The sequence below is a fragment of the Mya arenaria genome, chromosome 3 (assembly GCF_026914265.1).
Source record: "Mya arenaria isolate MELC-2E11 chromosome 3, ASM2691426v1".
Classification (NCBI taxonomy): domain Eukaryota; kingdom Metazoa; phylum Mollusca; class Bivalvia; order Myida; family Myidae; genus Mya; species Mya arenaria.
In genome coordinates, this window is record NC_069124.1 from 82166474 (window position 1) to 82194389 (window position 27916).

At 34.4% G+C, this 27916-nt stretch overlaps 1 protein-coding gene across 1 annotated transcript; it reads right to left on the minus strand.

Moving 5' to 3' along the window:
• On the minus strand, nt 1-27892 carry LOC128226327 (uncharacterized). Its single transcript, XM_052936210.1, has 6 exons — nt 27886-27892; nt 27501-27637; nt 25645-25793; nt 25271-25421; nt 882-1076; nt 1-63 (listed from the first exon to the last, which is right to left on the minus strand). The coding sequence occupies exons 1-6, from the start codon at nt 27890-27892 to the stop codon at nt 1-3; spliced, it is 702 nt and encodes a 233-aa protein (XP_052792170.1).
• Between the last annotated feature and the right edge of the window lie 24 nt (nt 27893-27916).

The following is a 27916-nucleotide window of genomic DNA, read 5'->3' on the forward strand; positions in this document are numbered from 1 at the left end:
TCACCATCTGACTTGCAGATGAGCCGGAATCAAGTTTGTAACTGGTCTTAGCGTCGTCTGGTTCTGAAATAAGCAGACATCAGGTTTTAATTACCAAGAACAGTGTACTAAAAGAACCGCCGTTGTTTCTTCTCCACAAAATCTAAACAAATATAATCATACAGTAAATATGTACAAGGAAAGAAAATTTATTGTATAAATTATTTCATTAGACTAACATAACCTGTGTGGGAAAAGATGTCCCCAAAAGTATATAATTTCAAACCCCGTTGGCTCTAACTCCCAGGGACCGGTCCTTTACATTTAGTTTGAGCAAACGAAGAATTCGAGCTAAGCGAGTTCGTGCCAATGGGGTTCGACTGTGTTCCGTAAGAACGTGAGAAACTTAATGCATAGTTTTACTCATTGTATTTTGACATCCAATCGCTTAATGGACTAAGATCATTAAAGGCTAATTGATTAGTTTTTAACAGGTGCTCCATCACTGATTATTCGTTTTTAACGAACATAGCTTGATCGACAAAATACAAAACAAGGTGCAAACAAAAACCCATTTAAGTGAACTTACTATTTAAATCGTTGACTTTGACGCTGGTAACCTGAAGTCCTACACGAGTATGTTCCAGTATCGGAAGTAATATTAGTACAGTGATAACAGTTTTGTTATTCTGTCGGGATGAAGTGATCCTGTTATTGTTATACCTGTAAAACCAAGATAATCATGTCCACCAAGAAATAAGAGTGCCATTGAAAGAAGATATTGTGTACAATGGTTAAAACTTCTGCAGTAGAAGGACAAAGGACAAGGAATAGGACAAAATGAACAACGTCCTAAATATCTCTGATTTGAATTGTTATTTTGCTTTAGAATGTTTATTAACTTCCTTGCGGAGGTATCGGTCCCGCGAACTGATCTGGCACTCGTACATTCCGCTGTCCGTGGTCGTTACGTTGGATATCATCATATTCCAGTCGGGGGAATCCTCGATGTGAGCGACCTCGAACCTAGAGTCGCTCGTCATAGGCTGGGTACCGATTGTTAACAAGTAACTTTCAGTGGCGCGTTTCCAGCTTACCTGAAATGATACCAATCATTGGGGTTCAGTTATGTACATCACTGTTTAAGTCTTTCGTCTTTTCGGTGTACTTTAGTGCCTTGAAAGTCATCAGTAGGTTATCAGAGATGTAAATCCATTGATAAGAAATCATTGAATCCGGAGGGCGTACTTAGAAACTATTACTTTCAGTCGAGTGCGCGTCATGTTTCAATTAACAAGTGAGATATTTACTTAGAGGTAAGTATTACATAATGCGTGCTGCGTTGATCTCCAGCGACGTTTGGGGAGGATAACATATTGTGTCTGCAGGGCGCTTCCACGTAACAGATCAAAATATTTATTTTATATCATTACTTATTTGCTTAAGTGAAACAATATTTCTTTGCTTCTGATGAACCGAGCGCCTGTCAACTCTAGTTTGATTGGATTCGTAAGACATGGATTATTTCTGAAACAAATATTGACAGAGGAAAGAGCAACTAGAAGAATCTAAGTCCTAGTTAAAAGAAAGATGCAATCAATCCAATTTAATTCCAACTTTAAATAATGACGCAGAATAATGAGTTAATAACATCAATGGGTAAAATTTCAATTGCGTCATGTAATACCTAATTGAATATCAAAACCAATTTGAAGTTTTGATCTTACAAATCTCGTGCTGCCAACACTCCAGTTTCTGTTTCAGGAAGTTTTATTCCCGCTTGGAGCCACCAAATACTTGTTGCAATGTGCAGCATTCAGCGCATACTCATTGAATGATGAATAACTGAAAAGATGCAAACGCCTTTCAGTTTAAACATATTCATGTCACATCGAGTCTTCCATCGCGTAGACATAATTAATTTACATCTTTAATATTTCTCTTTAGCAAGTATTTATACAAAATAATTTGCATAATTTCTTACATGAGGAATTTATGTAAGTGGTCACGGCTTGAGTAGTGGACTTAAACGATAAATTATAAAAAATCCAAATCTGCTGCGTTTAGTCCTAATTTTGCATTTGCTCTTTCGATATAAATACAAAACATCTTAAATAACATAATTTATATTCGTATAACTTTGACATACAATATTAATGCGAAAAGCTACAGAACAAGCTCAGTAGCAAAAAGTTTAAACATTAACCCGGTTTAATGGCACTGGCTAAACGCCAAAGACATAGAACATAAAATCACAAACAAGAAACATGGAAGAACAGCACAAAACTCCACAAGCAGCACAGTGCATACATACTATATTTGAAAAACTAGGTATGCTATATATAAAAAACTAGGTATGAAAACTGCGTAAAATAATCAAATTCCAGTACCTTGTGAATGTTTGCTGGCCCCCTCATTCTTAAATGGGATCATTGCTATGGACTTTGAAAAGAGTACATTTCAATTTATCTCAACAGCGATGTAAAACAAGTCATTGTTTTTTTCACGAAAAAGCGATTACATTAAAATGAATGTTTTAACTAGAAAACTAAGATCATTAGTCGTCAACTTTCTTTTCATCTAACGTCGTGTGGAAGATTTTAACAACAGTTAATGCTGTACACAAGGCCTATGCACACTGTGTGTATACAAAATGGCAAAGATAAGTACTTCTCATTGCATGCGACATTTACCACATACAAATATGACCCTAGAGCAAACTTTAAAGGAGCGTTTAGAAAGCACAAAAACCAACTTTCTCAGAATGAGTGTTATTTAGACTGTTTGAGAATGATTGTGACCTCGCCTTTATTGATTAAGTTGTTTACGGATGACGGACATGCAGCGATGGGTTGTTAGAATTTAACTGTGAATCTTTTTTTGTAATCTAGAAATCAATATACGCAATTATCTCGATATGTTTTCAAACAAACTTTTTGATGTAATTTGTCGACTCCATTCAGCAAGTGGTTATGTTTTCACCATGTTTTTATAATGAGTGTTTTACCAGTACAGGAAGAGCAACATGTGTTCCAGATCTTTTAGATAACTAATTACTTATGGTTTGTCAAGAATGGAGAATAAACCAAAGCAATATCAGTAGCGATGTGGGCCCCGCATGATGACGTTATTCGAAAGAGAAACAAATATGAAGACATGTTTAAACCAAATGAGTGGAGTATGTGAATATGGACCATTCATAAGAATAAATTGCTCACACAGGTGAGTGTACAAACATAAAATCGTGATCGCTTCACTAATATATTTTGCAGGAGCCTTTCTAGTGGCAAGTCGTTTGTCTTGATGATACTAGGACTAACTAACACATACAGTTCAAACGGGAACTAAACAGAGCAGATAACACGCTTAGAGGAAACTTACTATAAAATAAAAATATCAATTTCTCTTGTTATCCGCAATGCAATTCGGAGATAATTATCTTAACAAGCATAACGAAAATCATTTCATATATGACATTACTCCCAATATCTATCAAGCATCTCTAGCAAACACCACTTGTGTTTTGTGTTTCATAAAGTATTTGCAACCACTGATTTATTTCTGGCTATATCCCCAAAGGCGTTTTGCATAAATGCGAGAAAGCAAGGAAATAAATATCACAATATTTCATATTCAATTAACCAGGATATTAGGAGCACGCTTTAAGTATTTTACATTGTGTTGTCCGTCCAGTGGCTTAACTTGCCGATATGTCTTCACCAATAACGAGCCTGGGCTCTCCTGGGAAATCAAACAACACTAAGGGCAACATGTGGAACGCAACGTCTAGTACCAGATAGACAGTGCATACTTTATGGAATATAGCATTAATATTTTATGTAAGTAAAACAACGAACATATGTTCAAAGCTAATCCAAAGACCCCAATGAGTACGTATATTGTAACTAAAAAGAAGGAGCGAAACGCCACTTGTTCGAGAACGTGTACGTGTGGACTACGTTTTGCGCACTTCGTCATATAGGGTCTGTGTATTTTGTTCAAGTTGAAAGTGGGCAGCCGATATCCAGCGCTAATTAGTTAAATCTGTTACGAGAAGGCTTGTTCAAGTTGAAGGGAAATGACAAAACCGAGATAAAAACGTTTTTTTATGAGATACGATACTGATACACGTGGAATCTTCGCAAGCGACTATTTAGACCACCGCACGTGTGTTCTTCATATTAACCAAACAGACGACATGCGGCTTTTCTTGATTGTTGCATCTTGGGTCGTTATAAACAATAATACCATCACATAGGATTCAGGCAAATTAAATCAGCACATGTTAAGATATTCAAAATGTGTATAACAGAAGGACAAATGTTTTTGCTTGAAATTAACTTCATTATTTCTGTTGCTTTTCAGATACTTAATCTTTGCAAACGATCTGGGTGGAATTTCACGCAATTCAAAACCATGGAATATTGAGGAAATGTTAGGGAGGAAACTATTTGAAAACTGACTTTGGTGATAGAAAGGATGATGATACCAGAATAAAGAGAACACTGATGTTGCGTTAATTAAAGATGTAATTATAAATATCCGTGGAGACCGGTAATAACATTTCTTATTGAAGACTTTTTTGCTGTGCCTATTTTACATATGCAGTGGCACACCATTATTGTAATCATGATGTGGCAAATAAGTGTTAAATGTGTACCTTACGGTTGAGCTAAACGCTAGAAAATGGATGATATACAAAGGCCATTGCGAACAGGTTCATTACTTAAACCTTCTTCATACATACACTGTGATAATTATGAGAGTTCATTTTTGCCATTTCGAGGTCATGAATATTCGCAGCGAAAAATGCGAAAATAGGGCGAAGCGAAAATACAGAACATTAACGCGGCGCATATTTACCCCTACACACGCATAATCACCCCACCACATGCAGATTTTGTCTTGCCACACGTACATTTCCCCCACCACATTCCACATGTTCTCCCCGGCGAGTTTTTAACCTCCGCTTTCCCGCATTTTCGCTCGTTTGGCGCAATATATGAAGAAAGAAAAACATTTAAGTGGATGTCGTCTGTAAAAGCCCGTTTGATATAAAAGGAGAAAGAAACTGCACTCGAATATTAGTTATGTTATTGATCAATAGGTATACCAGCAATAACATGACAAAATGATTAAATTATCAAATCGCCGTATGCTTGTTTTGGCAATCAAATGGCAACTAATCCAGTAGTTCTTTTGCGATAATGGTTTTGCCTTTTTGGTCATATAAAAGATAAGGATGAAAGGAGAAAATTAGAAATACCTTCCATAAAAACAAAACGTACGACCTCGAAGAAAAATCGTTTTCAAACGAAAAAAACAACAACAATTGATGCGACTCAAATCATTGATAAACTTAATTTGATATTAAAGTCCGTTTAAATAAGTTTGTAATAATGTTTTATATATCTCCGTTTTCTAACATAAAAGTGCACTTACATTTTTATGGTGTTATGTAATGACTTTGGGAAATATGGAATCAACACAAATAATAATACTCCACTATGAATTTAAATGCTTTATTCAACTTATTTATCAGTTCACGCTTTTATTTAAATATTTATAATACAGTGGAAACTACAGGGACTAGCCCATCAGCATGTTTTCTCATTTTGTAAATCATAAACCAGACTATTTGTTTTATTTTTAAAATATAGTACTAAACCTTTGCAATTATTTCTCACAAAAATGTATTTTAACAGAAATGTCGTATCATGTTCACATTTTCAACATACTCAAACAACAAAAGTGTTAACGTAACTAACGGCGAAAACATAAATATGTCTCCGGGAATAGCTGAATTCTACTCCTAGGAAAAGAAATTGTTAGTCGAAGGTTACAAAACCGTGACAGCGCGTGTGACTTTTAAAGGAATTGAAAACGAAGTCATCGCAATTAAATGGCACTCTTTACGGCACGGCTTTCCCATAATTTGTCTTGCGCACTACGTAGTAGGTTTTTACCTATTCATTTTCTCATGCGAATAGTGTAGATTACGTTTATGATATAATGGCAAGCAAAGGTAAATAACATTGCAACTAAGTTTGGCCTGGCAAGTACGTGTACTTTGTTTAAGTTTGTCAATGCGTATATACATATATATATATATATATATATATATATATATATATATTTTTAGTTATGATATGTACAATTTGGGATCTTTGGAAGTTATCGCTGCACCAGAAACTAATGTCGGCTGATGGCAAAACGTAAATGTGCATTCCTAAATCAATGCTATCACTGCGGTTGTGCCGCATCATGAAATATCAGCGAACATATCTTATACTGTTGATAAAATTGTCTGAGGCGGTTTAACATTGCGAAACATGATAAGTGTTTAAATATTTTACATCAATATTATATTCATTATCAATAACATGCTTAATATATATGTAATGGTAAATCACACTAGCACTTTCCTTCCATATCTAATTGCGTTAATCGCCTATCATGTTCATTTCTCCACTAATATTAAATGGACTGTAAGAGAACGTTCACATAGCCACATAATCGCAAGAAACTTTATTTATGAGCTAAAGTGAAACATTGCGTAACGATGTGCTGTCCGTTATTATATGAGCCTACAGGTTTTGTTTTTAAAAAAAATCTTGTCTTAAGCAAGACGACATATTGGTAACATACTTGGAATTGCAGCACGAATTAGAGTTTTTTTACCATTTTTTAATCATGACAATATAACATTTTACATTTTAGCAATATTTATTTACAGTCTTGGTCTATTGAATGTGTTCGATTGGCAATAGCGGAATGGTAAGCTATTTACTATAAAGAAGACACGAATTCAGTTGTCAGCTAAATTATTGCACAAGTGATGGTGACGACCCAAAACAGGTATCCTACATCAGGATTGTAGTTAGACAATGAAATATATTATATACTCAAACTGGCTGTGAAATGAGAAAGGCATAGCGGTTTGAGACATCATAGCTGAAACGCATAATGTTAAAACCAAATGAACATGTGCCTTTGGACAGAGGATATTACTCCATAATATAAGATACTATGTAAGTCATGAATTATTGTGTACGTATGCAGCACCATATGGATCAGCTGATTTGTGTTTGACTGAAAGAAATGCCCAATCCGATGACATGTGTAGTAATGTGACAGAGTTCCTTCACATGCGTCTCCTTAAGCTTTTTTTGCGACATGATGACAAATGTACTTTAAACGAACGCAGCGGCACCATTGGCGCACTTAACCATTATGTCTTGAGCTCTTCATCATCACATATATAAACATTATTGTATTTAAATAATAAATATACATTATAAAATTGATACAGGCACGAGCTAACCTTTATTTTGAAATCCGTGTGGAATACTCACGAAACGAGATATTGAAACATAATGGAGTCGTTGTCTTTAGATGCTATCCTGCATCTGGGACGAATATTAATTCCTCCCTGCCAGCCTCAATTATTTCAGACATTTAACTTATGATTGTATTCATGTATTTACACAAATATTGTAAATATCAAAGTGAATGCAATTAATTTGTAAAAATCTTTCCCAGTGAATAAAACTGAAAGTCCCCGAAACAATAATTTAGTTTACCGAAAATAAGACATGTATGTTGCATTTTCAAGTTTAGAAGCAGGAAAGGAGGAGTGTTATAATTCCCATTGCGATTAGCCTTCGACGTTTCCTGTTTGTTAAAATGAAGAGAGAGAGAGTAATAGAGCAATAAGCAGACGAGAGGAACTGTCGAGGCTATTAAGCAACCATTCCTTTTAAAATATTTAAGACAACTTTTATGTGTTTTTATGTTATTTGACAATATTTATCTTCCAATGTATTGAACGATATGACTTAGACGTGCAGAAGTGTGTTCTAAGTTTCATGGTCACTTGATTATTAATAAAGTGTGTATGTCCTAGGTTATATTTTGTACTATGAATAAATTAAAACAAGAATCCTTCGTGAACAAGTTAGTGGAAACTTTCGCATGGCAAATTATTTCATCCTAAGGTAGATTATGAAATTTGGATGCGAAGTAATGGGTGATTATATTACGGCCACCACCATAGTCCTAGACAAGACACTACTATACGAATGCACTGGCAAAGTTTGTAGTGTACTCAGTAAGCCGCGGTAAAGGTTATTGCTAACCAAGTATCAACTTGTGGAGTGTACAATGTTGTATATGATAATGTGTTGTTTGTTTATTAAGGATGCAGACATATAAAACACATATAATCCTATTGAAACTTTTTGATATACATTGAACCTGCTGACCCATTTCGAAAATATGTTCATGAAATTTATTCGCCACTCAATCTTTTGGCAATAAATGGTGACATGCTTTACAACATATCAAAAATCACCCATGTTATATGTCTTGAAAAATAAAGTTTAATGAATGCGGATAACGGTTTCAGGCACAGTGTATGATGGGAATGCTCATACTCAGACCATAATGCAGCACCAGTCTATCATTAAGTATCACTGATACTATTTTACAACACGTGAACAAGCTGTTGTGCTCAATAGAAGCATGTTTTTTTAAACGTTTAAATGCAAGCAACAAGACCGGCTCAACTCTCAGTGCTGCTGCTTTTCGTATTTCGATTTTATAAAGTATCTTAATATATGAATTTTAGATAGGTGTATTAAGGTCAGTAATGCTCCCAATTATAAGCATTTTGTTTTCCAGAAAATAACGTAGTTATATTAGAATGGAAGCTATAACCGGTCTGTGCTATCGTGTTTGGAAGTGATTCATCTTTACATTAGAATAATGTCGGTAAGTGCGGAATAACGTTGTGTACGGCCAAGGATAAAGTACATATTTTTTGGACTTAAAATGGGTGAAGCTTTGAAAGCAGTCATTTACGATAACGGCATCGGGAATAAGTAAATAATAGCAGATTCTAGGTTGTTAACCCTTGATGTGTTATTTCTTGAAATGAAATTGAAGTGATAAGATCAAATATGTCTATGACTTACGCTAGATGAACGTCATAATAATGTACTAATAGTCGTCAGGTGAACAGTAGAACGCTGTAAGCTAATGCCGAAATGTACAGCAGAGCGCAAAAATGCCGGATGTACAAAAGGACGCTGTAAGCATTGGCGAGAAGTACATCATGGCGCTGTAAATAGGTGGCCATAGGTACAGCAGAACGCTGTAAACAAGTGGTCAGATGTACAGCAGAACGCTGTAAACAAGTGACCAGATGTGTAAAAGAACCCTGTAAACAAGTGGTCAGATATACAGTAGAACGGTGTAATCAAAATATCAGATGTACAGAAGAACGCTGTAAACAAATGGCCAGATGTACAGCAGCACGCTGTTATCCAATGACCAGATATACAGCAGAAAACTGTAAACAAGTGGAGAGAAAGCAGAATGATATAAACAATTGTCCAGATGTATAGCAGAACACTGTAAATAAATGTCCAGATGTTCTGCAGAACGTAGGAAACAAAATGTCAGACGTACAGCAGAACGCAGTTAAAAATGCCAGATTTACACTAGAACACTGTAAATGAGTGTCATACGAGCATTAAGAATGGGTAATCCATACTTTAAACAAAAGAAAGCTGTATGCTCCTTGTTTCCGTATGCACATGAAAGAGAAATGAAGTTAAAAAGGATTATAAGCAAACACTTTTCTGACTGATTCAACAGCGACCGGTAATCTGAGAGTTTAAAACTAATACAAGAACATTTCTTGGCGCTGAGTAATACAGTTTAATGATAACATTTAGTTATATTGTTGCAAAGTATTTAGAAATCAATTCAACCCACAATCAGAAACTGTAAATTATAAATACTACTTTACTCAAACAGTAGGCATTTAAAATGATAAAACAAAATCTTCTGTAAACTGCTCTTTTATCTTCATAAATAAAATTTGATTGCCTTCTCAAAACAAGAGACCATTATTCTTGATTTTATGAAACAGTATTAACCAGTGGAATCATATCATGCCGATTCATATTTCTGTTGTTATAAATACCTAATGTTAAATAAATTGGCGTAATAATTACGCCTGCTGTACAAAGTTGAAGGGATAAACAGGGATAGTTAATCCATCGTATTGAAGCCTTTATCTAAGGTATTTTGATTAAGAGCTCTCAATGGCACGGGACACCGCCCACCTCCCCCCCCCCCGCTCCCTCATTTGGCCGTGTAGGAAAAATTAACAGAGGGATGCTATTGAAACATGACCCTCTAGTTGGGCGAATTTTTTCATTTACCAAAGTACAACTGGACTGTTATGTGATTTAATAACAACTTAGATACGAATAATTACTTTAAATATTTAAAACCGAAGTTAAAGTCCCACTTCAACAAACCGTTTCGACATAATTGGGTCATTACCAAGTAAAAGCAACTTAGTTTTGTGCAAACCAGATATACATTTCCTGGACACCGGCATTTCCGGAGACTTAGACGATGTTAGAAAACTCTATCTGGCACCCCATGACAGATGAGGCACCCGCAACATCGCGCCACTTCTTATCAAATGTATCAATCATGTTCTACTAGGTCTTTATCGAACCTCTTAACCGTTATTACGCGCTTGTCCTATGGTCGGACTTTTCAATCTGGACCGGAAACAAATGATAGATTATTACTTTCTATTTATTTTGTATGATTTTGCTATTTGACAAGTAAGTTAGTACAGTGTCTAAAAGCTGTAATATCAGTGTTGAAAACGTGTAATTAAGCCAAATCATTTATAAATTAAAGCAACAATGGTACTTCTTTCTTAAATAGGTAAATTGTTCAAAGCAGATAAAGACAGTTATATGAAAGCAATGAAAGAAACTACACAGATCTATCCATAAACATGCAATGTGAATGTATATAATGTGAAAAAATATCAATCTACTTTAAAGAGCAGTTTAGAATGTATTTTTAGATAATTTTAATTGCGAAAAACAGTGCCAATGAATCCAGCAGGTACTTACAGTCTTTCCCATTAGAACGAACAGCATGAATATGCATAAAGCTTGTATATCTAAAGCCATTAGTTCCTTCATTAAAATGGATTGAAACAATATTACATATCTATAGAAAATATTTCTAAATATCAACACTGAAGCTTAGTGCACGAATAATATGCGTGACACAACCCTCCCATGGTGGTCCACAAATGTGTAGAAATTAATTGAATTCTCAATGATAGTTAAAATGTTATGGCTGTGACACGAGTTATTGCTATAAAATCCATATTGTATAAACTTTACCTCAAAGATACAAACACCGTCCCATGGTGCTCTAAAATGCATGGAAATTTACCGAATTCCCATTTATTGCAAAATAATTCATGGGTCAGGCACAAACTAATGCTATGAACTCAATATTGTTACATTGACCTCCAAATGTGAAATAAGAGAATGAATTGCGCGTGTGACACATCTTCCCATGGCGCTCTACACATCTGTAGAAATCGATAAAATTTCCATTAATAGTTATGCCTAGTTACACATTTTTTGTTTGTGCTCTACAAATGATGTTTTGAAATGGATTGAATTCCCGTTAATAGTGAGACACGGATTCATTGTATGAAGTCCATATTGTATGTATTGACCTTCAAATGTTACCTCGACCTTGAAAGAAGGTCACGATTTTATGTGAGACACATCTTGCCATGGTGCCCTAAGTATATGAAGTTCAAATGAAATAACGCAATTAGTTTTTTTTTCTGAAACAAGGTTGTAACGGATAACTATACGCAAACCATTAGGGAGCATAAATATGCTAAGTAGAAAGTTTCAATAAATACCATGTAAACATGTTAGAAAGAGTAATAAAAGTAAGTGACTTTACTTTTATTTTAATAATTGTATCTTCGGCATATTTCACATGTTTCTATAACATTCGATTTGGGCACCTTCAATCACCACATATTCAGATGTTCATCTCAGTCTAATAGCGCCTAATGGTCTTTCCTAAAATTAACTTCATTATTTTTATTGCTTTTCAGATACTTAATCTTTGCAAACGATCTGAGCGGAATTTCACGCAAATCAAAACCATGGAGTATTGAGGGAATGTTAGGGAACAAACTATTTAAAAATTGATTTTGGTGATAGAATTATTGATAGAACCAGATCAAAGAAAACACTGATGTTGTGTTCTATAAAATGGAATGGAAAAAATAATAATTGCATAATTACAACTAGTAATTTTTACTAAACAAAATTACTCCGTTTCCTTAACTGGGTAATATTGTTCGGCTCTCGACCTTTATTGTTGCCATAGTTATTTGATATAAAGATATTGTATTGTATTGGGTTGTGTTGTATTGTATTGTATTGGATTGTATTGTATTGTGTTGTATAACAACAATGAGCTCGTTTAGTGAATTAAACCGGTTTTGATTCCAACAAACAATTTCTTCCTCCCGAAAAGCCTTTTGTAACAACAACAAAAGAAGTTATTTGCCATAAACGTATTAAGTCATTCACATACTGTAGAACCAATTTGTGTTATTCACATTGCAAAATCAATAGTTAAATGTTTCTTTTTCCATTATTTTGTTATTTTAGATAAATACTTTAAGCATAAGTTGCATTTGATCCAGAATGAATAGTACATTGAACAAAAATTAAGATTGAAACTATATCAACAAGAATGCATGGTGTCAAATGTCTACACTAAGAGATGCTTGAATTTTGAAAGTATATGATTCGCAAGTTGTTTGTTTTTCAAATTTGCTATTCAAAATAGTGACTTCAGTATCAAAGCTGACTTTTAAGAGCGTTTTCTTTCTTGGTGAATTGATTTTTAATGTTTTATTTTTACTAAATGAAGTGAGATCAGGGTCTACACATTTTAGATTAATTACGGCATTGGTGAGACATGCTGCATCCTCGTTACATATGAAGTAATACTTATAATACTTAATAATAACAATTATAAGACAAATTTTCGCATCGCCACTGGGCACATTTTGAAATGTTCGTACTTGATGGGTTTTACATTTTCGCATTCTCGAATGCGCACTTTCACCGCGAAAATGCGATAACATGAGACGGGAGAAACATCTATGGATACTGGATACTGGAGCTATAAATGCAGAACGAGTTAGTGTCGTCTGTAAAAGCTCGTATTTTAAAAAGAAGAAATGCGAAGGAGACTGCATTCATCTGATGGTTAATAATTAATCAATATGTCTACGGAAAATAGCAGGAAAAACATGATTAAATAATCCTACCGCCGTATGCGTGTTTTTGAGCACTCATATAACAACAAATGCCGTAGATCCTTCGCGAGAACGTTAAACCTTCTCGGTCCTAAAATAGACGAGTTATAAAAGTATTTATCAGAACGAAAAATAGACAATGAAAACTAAAGCTTTAACCATATCGACTTTGAGCAAAATCTTCCTTAATGCGATACAAATCATTCATAAAACTATTTAAGATATCTTAACATTTTAAGGCATTTAAATAAGAATATTTTTGGTGTTTAAGTTGCATTTGTGTATCCTATTTTTGAGGAAAATGTGCATGTCTTTTTCCATGGTATTACATAATGCTTTCGGGGAATATGGGAAAAACACCAAGACTAAAATTTGTTTATTTTTAAAATCCATCAATTTGTTCATCAGTTCACGTTTATATTTCAATATTTAGTATATAATGGAAACATCTGAGACTAGCCAAATACTCTGTACACTCATATTTAAAAAGCTGACATTGCCTAAATCATAAACAAGCTTTGTGTCTGTATTAAGAAATTGTTTCGCAACGATATAGTTATTTGTAACGAAAGTGTACTTTTACAGAAATGTCGACCGATTCCATACTTTCAATTTAAAACATCAAGGGAAGTGTTAACGCATCTAGCTGTGAAGTCATAAATATGTCTTCAGCATAACTGAATTCTACTCTGTGGAAATAAAATCGTTATTCGAAGGTAACAAAACTGTTTTATGCTTCATAGAACTCAGAAGAATGAATATTCAATAATAGTCTGTATATGGCTTTTATGACAGAGAAAGTAACTTGGCAATGCAAATGGGACGCTTTTTATAGGAATTGGAAACGATCGCCATAAAATCAACATTTCGATGGCTTTCGCGGCCTTTGTTTCACGTAATGGTGTACTTGTTTTTTTTCTGCTTTTTATTTCCTCATGTGAGTTTTGTAGCTAAACTTTATTAAGTAATTGCAAAGAAATGTTATAATAGCAAGGCGTATATACAAACACGCAGATTAACACATATATGACGTTTGTTAGGCTTAACACCTGTTTTGCAACGCACTGTATCAAACTGACATTGTTTAAATCAATCAGGCAACAGCTTAATATTATTTTTTATATCATATTGCAATAACTAAACTTGGGCAGAATGCCAAGTGAATAAAAAGAAAATATTGTCGGTCACAGGCAAACCATATATTCCTTGATAATTGCTACCACAGTGGTTGTGCCAATAATCAAAAACATGCGAACTTTTTTTATATTGTTGATAAAACGGACGATTTAACAAATCTCATGTATTGGATTGTTTCTGCATTGACGCGTGCAAAGTGATATCGAAGTGTTATCAATTATCAGTAGTTTTAGTTGAATTTTACACTCTTTATAATCGGTAGACATTCGGCGTCCGAGGAGCGTCGTACACCATCAAAGAATATCCAAGAACCTACATTTCAAAAGTTATTTTAATGAAACGGAGACACAGTCGTAATTGCGACAACAAATTGATGGTCGTAGTATGTCAAAATGCGCGACCTTATCATTGCATCTTCAAATGTCGAATCTTATAACCCATGTTTATGGTCACGATATAACAGTTCAGTTCAGGGCCAAAATTGACATTGGGGTAAAGATTTTTTGCGATTCCTAATGTTATATGACATAACAATATTTGATAATGTTATCCGTCCTTCATACTTATTTCTCCACTAATCTTAATCAACAGTATGCCAAGTTTCATAGCCACAGAGTCACAGTCAACTTTGGTTATGGTCTTAAATGGACCATTGCGTGATGAATTATTGTCCTTAATTATGCGACTATACAGGAACAGATTCGAAATTGTTGTTTGTGGAGCACGAGGGCATTTTATTTACATATTTAGTATGTATCACGACCAATTACCAAGTTTGTCTCATTTAGCATTTGACTCTTTGAAGGAATCGTAAGTTATCTCTCGGAAACAATTGTCGGAAACTATTAAAATGTTTTCAATGTGCATTAAAGAAATAAAAATCAATTTTCTTAAAAGAAAAACAAAACAAATAGGAGATCAATCTTTGCAAAAGGGATAATGAAAACTAACATAAGGTATCCTACATCAAGAGAGTAAATCAAATGAACAGAAACTGACAAACGATTGAATATGATTTATCACAGACGTAGCACAGGATTCTATAACCCAATGAACATTTGCACTTGTAGAAAAGTATAAATGTCCTTCCGATATGTAATGCACCCTATGTTTCTAATGATTTGTGTTTGTCTGATGGAATGCCCGATCCGATCAGGTTGACATAGCTTGCTTCTGCAAAGTAGTTAACGCCCTTTGTTTTTCTAGACGGTAAAAATAATTTGAAGACGCAACTGGCAGAAAAATCCTGACCACTTAATGATATATACATATACATATGCACCAAATAAATTATATTGTTTTATATCAAAATCAAAACATGAAGAATTTGAAATGGTTTTAGACACAAGGCTCACGTTTATTTTTGATCTTCTGCGGAATACTGAAGACATGAGGTAGTTACATATACTGGAATCGTGATTTTAATATTCTACCCTGCATCGATTATTGGAGACGTTGTTAATGTATGTAGACATGTATTTGTACAAATATTATTTAAAACAAAGTGATACCTTTTTGAAAGTTTCTATCAGATAGTTAAATTTTTATGAAAACACTACAGAAACAAACTGAGAAGCCGAAATTTAAAACATAAACCCCGTTGAATGACACAGGGTAAACGCCAAAGACATAAAACACAAAACCATTCACAAACCAACTAGAAACATGAAACAACAGCACAAAACTCAACCAACAACACAGTACATAAATTATATAAACGTTGGATATGTGGAACTTTTGGCCAATGTACTTAATGTTCACGAGCACAATGCAATTTATAAGAAGTCACCATATCACTGAACATTTGTTGACGTTGAAGTGTATTCTGAGCGTCCTTGATGTTTTTATTTTGTTTAACCGGAAATAGCCAGTATCAGGCATGTGTGTTTTGCATATCCAAGTTCAGAATAATAAATTAGGGAGATGATCCCCACGGAGATGTGTGTTCGTATTTTTCTGTTTGTTAAAATGACAAGAAATTGGACAGATGAACCCCATGGGGTTGTGTTCGTCTTGTCTGTATGTTTAAATTAAAAAAGCTATAAGGCAATTATGGCCAGACTGGGGGACTTGCTGAGGATTTGCCGATGGCTTCTGTCGAAGACTACCCCAATGACATGTCGAGGACTTGCTGAGCTCTTACCGAGACTCGTCGAATATGAATAAGAGATACCAGGCCGTATTTAAAGCTCCTAAACGCATTTTCGTAATTTACTTATATTTGAGGTTTATATGGCCGGAGAGATTAGTTTGGTGAGAATCCTTTGGCATATAGAAATGGATCCACTTTCTCATGGAAAATTGTTTCAGCCGAAGGTAAATAATTGAAATTTAATGCAATGAAATCTTTGGTTATATTATGGACTCACTAACATTCGAGTGCATTGCTCAAATCAAGCGGTGTAGATTATTGCGTATGACATATCAGAAAGAATGAAAGTATTAATAGCTTACGTTTATGTTTGGCATAATTATGCATCAGAACAATTGTGTTTGTATAATGAATTATTGTTGTTTCATAAAAAATTCAGATATGTTGAACCAAATGAGTGAATATAAGTATCTTCCATGGCCGAGAGTGTAAGATAGGTTCATTCCGACCCGAGCGTAAGGTGTTTTGTGGAAACGAGGTTTACCGAGTTTTCGCAAAACACCCTGCGCGAGGGTCGGGATGAACCTATGGTAGATGCTTTTTCTCCCACCTCAGTTAAACAAAATTAAGTAAATATGTTTTTTTGCTGGAACTCTTTTGTGCTTAGTTAAAATAATTGCGTATGGATAATTCGTGGTTGTCATGGATATGCGCGCAGTGATTCAGATTATGTTAATAGTGAAATCGGTCTTTAAATAGTTCTAAAGAGAGTTAAGCATTATTGTGTGAAAGGTGCGTGAAAACTGTTTTATTGTGACATTTGAAGTGAGAAATAATTAATTAGCGTTCTAATTATTGCCACAAGACAAGGTGTCCATGATGCTACAGACGACAGTCTTCAACAAGGTAGGTAACTACAATGTGGCGACAATCAAAAAGCAGTTACATCCGGGCATTTTATCATTGCCCGTGGGCAAGATAAGAATTTATAGCATGGTTAAATTACTGGATCTAATTTTCTGAGTTGAGAGAACATAATATACTAGTATTCCCCTTTTTAACATAGTCTAAGCTTTATATTACCATTTCTAAAAGCCATTAAATATATTTGTTCAAATATGGGAGATATCATATCGGAGCAACCGTTTGATCTACCGCTAGGAAATAAGTTCATATTTCGGGAGTAGTTGACATGCGTTATGAAATACTCACTATACACTTGATATATATATTAAAGACCGCTTTGGGTGTTTCGGTTACGGTTACATCCAAAGCGTCTGTTCCTAATGCTCATACTAAATGTTTTTAAAACACCAGTTTATCATTTAGTACCTATTTTGCCCTGCTAGTGTTATTGCAAAAAACGTGAATTAATCGTTGAGCTCAGTGGAAGCAATCATTCATTGAAACTTTTCGACGCAGCCATAACACCACCTCAACTATTCTCTACAGCTACATAGTCGTGGCATTTCGGAAATATTTTAATTGCTTTAGGATGTGTATTTTACATCCATGTTATTAGGTTTATTATGTTTTCTAATAATTAGTATTTTTCTTTTCAGAAAACTACTGAATAAGATTGAAAAACAATTTTAACCGGTCGGTCCAATCGTTTTTGGAAATGATAAGAATTTACATTTAAATACAGTGTTGAGAGTAACACGCTCACATGACACACTTGAAGATAAAGCGGAAGAGACACCTTTCTGCATAATAAGTCATTAATAATGGATGAAAGCATTGTTCAACATCAGGAATGAGAAATATTTCCTGGTGATTGGAGATATTAAATCTTATAATTATGTTTATAATTTGCCCCAAAATGTACATTAGAACACTTTAAACAATAGGCTATTATATAGTTATCATACAGTTATATCTAATGCAATTGTCCTTGTCTATGAAAATAATGTTATAGTGTAACGATGTTGAATAAAACCTATCTTTATCACGAAAAAAAAGAGATATTAGCATTAAACGTGCTAATGACGGTCTAACAACTTCATAAATAAAGTACGTTATGACTACATATACCTAAAAAGCTGCCTTAAGAACAATTACTAGACTCTTAAACAACACATCAGTGTGTCCTTCAGACGTCATTAACCGTGCACTGCCCAAATATTCTCAAACACCAATGAATCGTAATACTAGAACATCCATTCAATGAAAGAATATTCTCCTTGCCTGATTCTGATTGCTATACTAGTACACAATTGATTTGGACTCGTACAAACACTCAGTTCCGTGGCGAGTTCTTTCTTGCCGTATAACGCAAAATTTCAGGGAGCCTGACGCGATCTGACTAGCCGTATGATGGGAGAAATTTCGTGTCAGATTCCTGGCGAGTTCTATCAAGCAGTATGTCGTGGCATGTGGGGGGGATTTTGTGTCAGATTCCAAGTAAGGTCTATCCAGCAGTATGTCGTGGCATGTGGGGGGGATTTTGTGTCAGATTCCAAGTAAGGTCTATCCAGCAGTATGTCGTGGCATGTCGGGAGAAATATCGTATCACTGTGACAAGGGCAATTACGACAACTGACCCATAAACATAAAGCATGGGTAGAACATACATGTAACGCTTGAAAACTGTGTGCATCCTGTAGTTAGATGCTATCAGAACTATAAAATGATTGTACTACATAAACGATTGGTAATCTGACGGTTTACGACCATCTTTAGTTTATTTCTCGACGCTGTGTAATACAATATGAAGATTGGACTCGCAAATATGCTCCCAAATTTGAAACATGTTCTGTAGACTGCTCTTTTACCTCAATAAATGAAATGTTATTGCTATCTTCTAAAAACAAAAGACCATTATTTGTTGATTTTATGAAACAATATTTACCAGTGGAATCACATAATGAAGATATATAACAATGTTGCTTTTGATATCAAATGAAATAACAAACGTCTGTTTCTTCGTATTGAAACATTTATTTTAAAACGCAATATTAAAACCGATCGTTCTACAGAGTCACTGAACAGACATGCAAATGTGGGTTTAACACCAACATCTTCAGCATTTAATACAGATCTATATAAAATTTGATTTTACCAATAATTTTCGCTTTTCATCATTGTAAATTTACTGGGGGTTTAAACCAGTTTGTGTGCACAACCTCACTCTTATCCGTACATTCCCGAATAAAGTAAAAACATAAATGGTAAATCTTATCAAAGTATACATTAACGTAATCCCCGTTTAATGGCACAGGGTAAACGCCAAAGACATAGAATACAACAACAGACAATCACAAACCAGATACATGGAACAACAGCACAAAACTTCAAAAACAACTCATAACACATATACTATTTAAAAATAAACTAGGGGTGTTTATCAAGAATTGTTAGGTATCGCCATGGACCGGTCAGTAAAATGTAAATTTACTGGGGGCTTAAACCAGTTTGTGTACGCAACCTCACTCTTATCCCAACAATTAAGTTATATTTTAGGAAAAACACATCCAAATTTATATTATTCTATATATGTTTTTTAATGCCGAACTACTGTTTTGTATGCATTGTATCAAACTGACAGTTTTTTTTCACATTGCATTCTGATAAAAGTCGTATTTTATGGAGTTAGATGATATTGTATATATTTGTTTGTAATGCATTATAAATTGTACGGTCGGTTTTGATATGATTCATTTTAAATACTATATCCCTTTTTGTCAATAGCTTAAAAGGCTTGGAAGTAAAGCTATTTAGAAAAACAGAAAGTACTAATTAGAGTTTACTTCAGACAATGGTATGCTTAAACCAACTTATTCCTCGTATGCAACAGTATTATACTTTTATTGCTCAGATAAATATTACATTGGTTTGACATGTTTAATATTTGACAGCATTGGACATGTTTCTCGTCTAACCAATAAATGATCTGTCAAAAACAGTTTCGTTATCCTACATAGGTGTATTCTGAAGTTATTGTCAGGACGTACATTTTCTTGCATATAATAATTGTCACGATAAACTTAAACATACATATTAATACCCTATGATAGTCAACAGTCCAAACATTTTTATTTAACACTGTATCGCGTTTTGCCAATACCATAAGAGGCAATGAAATTTAACTTCCTTAGAATATATTTTAAAATAGCAAAAGGAATACCGCAACAAGTTAAGTCGTTCCCGTGCAGCCTTCAGCATCGAAGTTATGTCGAGTCTACCTCTGACAAGGCATGCTTTTACTGACTTGTATCAGCGTGGACCCAGAAATAAAGTTATTACTGATATAATATAGATGTTTTCTGTAGTAGACAACGACATCGTGGTGTGATATATCAAAATCAGGTATGGTTTGGGATCTCCTTGTCTATAGCATTCATATAATGATTGTGATTGGAAAAGTTGTTTAGCAAGTTAGCCTTGTTAGAGGTTGAATACCGCATTCTGACACGATGGACAAGTTCGGGAATGTTGGATGAAGACCATGGATTAACAAAGCTTCATTTAGAATAACGACAATGAAGATCCATGTTGGTACGCTTGGTTTGTCAGTATGTTGTTTATCTATGTCGTATCGGATTTCTATCTTCAATTTGGAATCAAAGGGTTCAGTAAAATGAATAGCCTCATTTATCTTTAGCGACAGACTTATCTGTTGAAGTAAATATTCGATCTTATGAATCCTTGATGTCACAGAACACTTAAAATATATAATTACTTATTCAATCAAGAACACGAGAACTATACCAAACAAGATACTCCAACGTCTTACCAAAGACATTCTCGTTAAGGGCGAGATTGGGAAATTTTAAATCAAGCATGTCTGATTTCACATATTCTATAATTCAACCATGTGGATCAGTAGGCCTGTGGCCTCTATAAGGATCATATGAGAAGAGGAAAACACGTCCGTGCTATTGTCAATACCGTGAGTCAGGTTTTGGTAAGAGGGAACTACGTTATTTTTTCGGAACTTAATAGTGTGAATCCAAGCATCCATAAGTCCACAATCTTTAAGGATGTTTTGACGATTATCGATTTAATCACTCATATGAAACACTTTTTTTAACAAAAATAAATATTACACATGGCAATCAATTTTTCAACCTCATTTATGTCCGTTATATATAAAAAAAATTCAGAGGATAACATACTCTGATTGCACGGCGCAGTAGTACTTGTGACGAAGGTATTCTTGGATTGTTACAAATAATTTGAAAGGAATGAAAGAAATTTACCTACTTTCTACATAATATAATCGAGACTCGTAAATGTTTTCAGTAAAATACTTGATAGACCTAAGTTTGCCATTCAATTATTTATCACAATGTTATATAAAAAAGAATTGTATCATTTCTTTTTACGACATTTTAGGTAAATCACTGGTGGAATAACTCAATACTACTCCCGCTGTCAAACTATATCCTAATAGTGTGCCTGCTGGTTTTAATTCGCCAAGACTGTCAGGATCTGATGGAGGAACTTTTTAATTAAGGTTTAATTTTGAAATCAATTAGAGGTACATTATTGTTGTTATGTACGTGATTGGCATTGATTTCCGGATATACATTGCAAAGAATGTAGTTGGACTCGTTGAGGAAAACGCATTGTTGTTTTGTCGTAGACAGACAGACAGACAGACAGAAAGACATAATACATCGTCACAACACGTATAGTCACAACACGTATATTTTATAATTCAACTAGTCAACGTGTATGAACAATGATAATAACAATCAATAATGAATACATATTACAAAATACAAATATGAAGAATAAATCAATAAACAATAAATGAGAAGAAGGTGAACATGGCTTTTAGATGTAATTAAGTAATGACATTTAGTAACCTTGATCATACATGCTATTGAATAAATCATTACTCGCAATTATTGCGCAACTCCTGTGGTATGTTAACTTCGAAATGATATATTTGTTTCTACAAAGATCGAATCAACGTTTAATTAGGCCAATATGATTAGTTTTGCAGTCCGACAAGACTGCAGAATTCGTTACAGATATTTCCATTACCATTTTGTTCGTAAAAGGAAGACAAAAAAATCGCAGAAAGCTTTCAAGACTTCCCATGTCCCTGAAAAGGTGCCCCAGGTGAGCTCATCGGTGTAATTCACTATTGTCAGAGAACTGCTATTATTATTTCTTTATTCTTTGATATGAACAAAATACTTTGGCTTGTGACCAGAATACTACTTTAAGTGATATGAAGTTTGCACGGCATGTCAGTAGAACGGCGTACGGCTTAAAAGATAATAAAAACATCTCACTTATCATGCCAATGCTCAACTCTTCCGGGCTTATGTCCAAAATGTAAGTTTAAATGGCAACTTAAGACTACACAGCACGTTTATTTTATTTTTATTAATCAAATTAACCATCCACAAATAATAATGGAATGAACACATGAGTTAACATATAAAGCCAGTGAGTTTGTGATACACTTGTTCTACACCTGTTACAACATGACACAAATACATATTAACTCGAACCTGATGCTTGAAGTACAGGAACAATTTTAATCATTTCATTATCTTTAACGTATGTTTGTAAATATATTCAAATTCATTCAAGTCTGACCTGATGTAAATGTGATGTTTGAGTTGGTCGGGAGTAAACAATGAAGCATTATGGGTATTAATATCAGACTAATACATCAAATTCCTGTGTGCGATTACATATTCTAAGAACAAATCTTTCACCACCCGAATGTTGTCTTATTGATACACTTTGATTCCGTAAGATTCCAACAGTTAGATGATGAAACTGGCATAATCTACAAGCTGTTGCTGTCAAAGGGTCTTGTCAACTGACGAGTTCCGTTACTATCAATATGCCAACTGAGTGAGTCAATTTCGAGAGTTTAAACTTTGATATACAACTTTTCTGTGAAACAAAACGCTCTACAATATTAACCCGTATCGTAGAAACAAAACAAAATGTGACTATAAAGTAATGTTTGTGAACTGTCAAATGACCATTATTATTTAGAAATAAAAAAATGTAAAAGAAGTTTACATCTCGAAATTACAATACGAATTAAAAAACCGATTTTGTTTTCATATACAGAACAATAGCTGACATTTAGATTGTTTTCTTCTTTGTTAATAACATTGGTTTTTCCGTTAACAAGAGCTAGGAAAAGGTCTAACATATATTTGTGATTAATAACGTACTACGATGGACATTAAACTTCCATTTGCACAACGGACTATACCGATTTGAAACATTTATCATTCCAAAATTATTAAATAAAAGAAACTGAAACAAGTTTATAAGTTATACTCTATGCAACTGTCCGAATTTGACCTTTTGAAGTCGCCCTTTGATCAAGCGTCTTTCAGTTGTACACACGTAACCTAACGGTTAGTATTGCAGCTGTTAAAAAGATATATAAGTTATACTTCCGTAGTAACTAAAAAATTAAACAAGGTTTATGTTCATTTAAATAAAGAACAACCAACTTCATTAAAAAAAGGATGGAAGTGATACTTTCGTAAATGCTTCTGAGATTTTTCTTTTAAAGAAATATATTATATTTGTTGACACACTCTTTTCATAGTCAATGTTGCTATAATATGCCAATCCGATGAATATGAACTTTCACTTAATTGAAAAAATGTATGGTCACTTAAGATTTGTGCACAGTATATATCTGTTTAAATTTAAAAAAGTATCAAAAGTGTCCCAACTTTAAAAACAAACAAACAACTAGAGTTGCAATGACAAAGTGCGTGTATCCTATGCGCTGGTCAAATATCAAACATATAGTATTATGGCATAACTAACAATCATGTCACCTCTAAAAGTTATGCAATCAAACTTTATTGTCCATGAAACTCATCAATGCGAACTTGTTCACTATGATCACTTTTTCAGAGGAATTGACGGCATATAAGATGAGTTATTCCAGTTTTTAGTCTACTGTAACGCTACGGTTCTCGTAAACATCAATAGGTGCCCAAAGCAGTTTTATAAATTACCGACAGCGTTATAGTTTCGGACAAAAGCCACCAGTGTCAGACAAAACGAGACCAATTTGAGAAAGGTTACCATCTGACTTGCAGATGAGCCGTAATCAAGTTTGTAACTGGCCTTAGCGTCGTCTGGTTCGGAAATAAGCAGACATCAGGTTTTAATTACCAAGAACAGTATACTAAAAGAAGCGCTGTTGTTTCTCCTCAACAAAATCCAAACAAAAATAATCATACAGTAAATATGTGCAAGGAAAGAAAATTTATTGTATAAATTAGTTCATTAGACTAAAATAACCTTTTGAGAAAAGATGTCCCCAAAATTATATACAGTCAAACCCCTTTGGCTCGAACTCCCAGGGACCGGTCCTTTACATTTAGTTCGAGCAAACGAAGAATTCGAGCTAAGCGAGTTCGTGCCAATGGGGCTCGACTGTATCCCATAAGAACGTGAGAAACTTAATGCATAGTTTTACTCATTGTATTTTGACATGCAATCGCTTAAAGAACTACGATAATTAAAGGCTAATTGGTTAGTTTTTAACAGGTGCTACATCACTGATTATTCGTTTTTAAAAAGCTTAACTTGTATGACAAAATACAAAACCTTACCTCTTTTCTGAGACTTTTTATTGGCTGGAAAGATATTAAAAGTGAAGTGAGCTAGATAAGCACAAAATGTATCAAGCATATACTAGACGACAATCAGAGCATACATGTTCGCAATTTATATTCATTGTCTAACCTCGAGGTGCAAACAGAAAGCCATTTAAGTGAACTTACTTTTTAAATCGTTGACTTTTTCGCTGGTTACCTGTAAGTCCGAAGTCCTACACGAGTATATTCCAGTATCGGTCATCTCCGTCGAGGATTTGGTCAGAATACTCGTAATAGTCTGAGAATTTATTGAAAGCTTTTTACGCATTTCCACTCTTTTCCGTCCGTCTGGAACAATTTTATCCCGTCTTTGAACCAGTCAATTGACTCAGGAGGTGTACTTCCCCTGACACATTGCACAGTGATAACAGTAGTGTTACTCTGTCGGGATGAAGTGATCCTGTTATTGTTATACCTGTAAAACCAAGATAATCACGTCCATCAATAAATAAGAGTTGACATTGAAAGAAGATATTGTGTACAATGGTTAAAACTTCTGCAGTAGAAAGACAAAGGACAAAGAATAGGACAAAATGGACAACGTCCAAAATATCTCTGATTTGAATTATTATGCTTTAGAATGTTTATTAACTTCCTTGCGGATGTATCTTTCCCGCGAGCTGATCTGGCACTAGTACATTCCGCTGTCCGTGGTCGTTACGTTGTATATCATCATATTCCAGTCGGGGGAATCCTCGATGTGAGCGACCTCGAACCTAGGGTCGCTCGTCATAGGCAGGGTACCGATTGTTAAGAAGTAGCTTACGTTGGCGCGTCTCCAGCTTACCTGAAATGATACCAATCATTGGGGCTTAGTTATGTACATCACATTTTAAGTATTTCGTCTTTTCGATGTACTTTAGTGCCTTGAAAGTCATCAGTAGGTTATCAGAGATGTAAATCCATTGATAAGAAATCATTGAATCCGGAGGGCGTACTTAGAAACTAGGCTAAGATATAATACTTTTAGTCGAGTGCGCGTCATGTTTCAATTAACAAGTGAGATATCTACTTAGAGTAAATATTACATAATGCGTGCTGCGGTGGTCTCCAACGACGTTTGGGGAGGATAACATATTGTATCTGCAGGGCGCTTCCACGTAACAGATCAAAATATCTATTTTATATCATTGCTTATTTGCTTAAGTGAAACAATATTTCTTTGCTTCAGATGAACCGACCACCTGTCAACTCTAGTTTGATTGGATTCGTAAGACATGGATTATTTCTGAAACAAATATTGACAGAGGAAAGAGCAACTAGAAGTATCTAAGTCCTCGTTTAAAGAAAGATGCAATCAATCCAATTTAATTCTAACTTGAAATAAGGACGCATAATAATGAGTTAATAACATCAATGGGTAAAATTTCATTTGCGTCATGTAATTCCTAGTTGAATATCAAAACCAATTTGAAGTTTTGATCTTACAAATCTCGTGCTGCCAACACTCCAATTTCTATTTCAGGAAGTTTCATTCCCGCTTGGAGCCACCAAATACTTGGTGCAATGTGCAGTGTTCAGCGCATACTCATTGAATGATGAATAACTGATAAGATGCAAACGCCTTTCAGTTTAAACATATTCATGTTACATGAGGAATTTATGTAAGTGGTCACGTGAGTATTGGACTTTAATAATAAAAAAATATAAGCAAATTCCAAATTTGCTGCGTTTAATCCTAATTTTGCATTTGCTCTTTTGATATAAATACAAAACATCTTTCCATACGAGGGACATACAGTATATAATAAAATAACATAATTTATGTTCGTATAACTTTTACATACACTATTAATGCGAAAAGCTACAGAAACAAGGTCAGTAGCAAAAAGTTTAAACATTAACCCGGTTTAATGGCACTGGCTAAACGCCAAAGACATAGAACATAAAATCACAAACAAGAAATATAGAAGAACAGCACAAAACTCCACAAGCAGCACTGTGCATACATACTATATATAAAAACTAGGTATGAAAACTGCGTAAAATAATCAAATTCCAGTACCTTGTGAATGTTTGCTGGCACCCTCATTCTTAAATGTGATCATTGTTATGGACTTTGAAAAGAGTACATTTTAATTTATCTCAACAGCGATGTAAAAAAAGTCATTGTTTCTTCACGAGAATACGATTAAATTAAAAAAAAATGTTTGAACTAGTAAACTAAAATCATTAGTCGTCAACTTTTTCTCCCGGTTGGAAAATTTGGTTTTAGTTTTTATAGTCCCAATAAATGTGAAATATAATCCACGTTTCAGATTTTAAAAGAGATGTTAAAAATTCGAGAAAGTGTTGACTGAGAATTTTAACAGCTGTAGTGCTATATTCTTATACATTTTATTAAAATATGTCAAGTTGTTTATCTTAATTCTTGAATTGTCTAACATGTTTTACGATACGACAAATCTCATTCATTTCTGAATGCCCCCATATGCATGATTCATTGAAATGTTTGTCAGCTCATACGTGTGTTTTACATTCCGTTTCTTCTTACCGGTTTTGTGCCCAGGTATTTGACGGAGCAGTACAGGATGGCCCGCTCCCCTTTGTGGTACGTATAGGTGTCCTTCGTCTGCAGGAAGCGTGGGGCAGGTGTCGAGTACCGGAAGTCCTTCACCCTCCCGCCTTCAGCTGTAAATATGTACAATGCTTATTAACACTGCTTTTAAGAATTCGCTTTAATTCATATAGATGCCATTAACATATTAATTTAAATCGCTCATATTAGTAACAGGTCCATAATTGTGAAGGTCATCAGTGTTAAATGAAAACACATAGTTTTCTTTTCATTGAACGTAGTTTGGAAGTTTTTGACACCAGTAAATGCTGTACACAACGCTTATGGACACTGTGTGTATACAAAATGGCCAAGATAATACATCTCATTGCAGTACGACATTTAACACGTGA

Bases quoted from the DNA above. Each gene is read 5' to 3' on its own strand.
- LOC128226327 (XM_052936210.1), bottom strand. The intron at 25,794-27,500 runs GTAAGAAGAAAC...GTATCATTTCAG, and splicing joins AATACCTGGGCACAAAACCG to GTAAGCTGGAGACGCGCCAA. The intron at 25,422-25,644 runs GTACTAGTGCCA...TTGGTTTTACAG, and splicing joins ACGACCACGGACAGCGGAAT to GTATAACAATAACAGGATCA.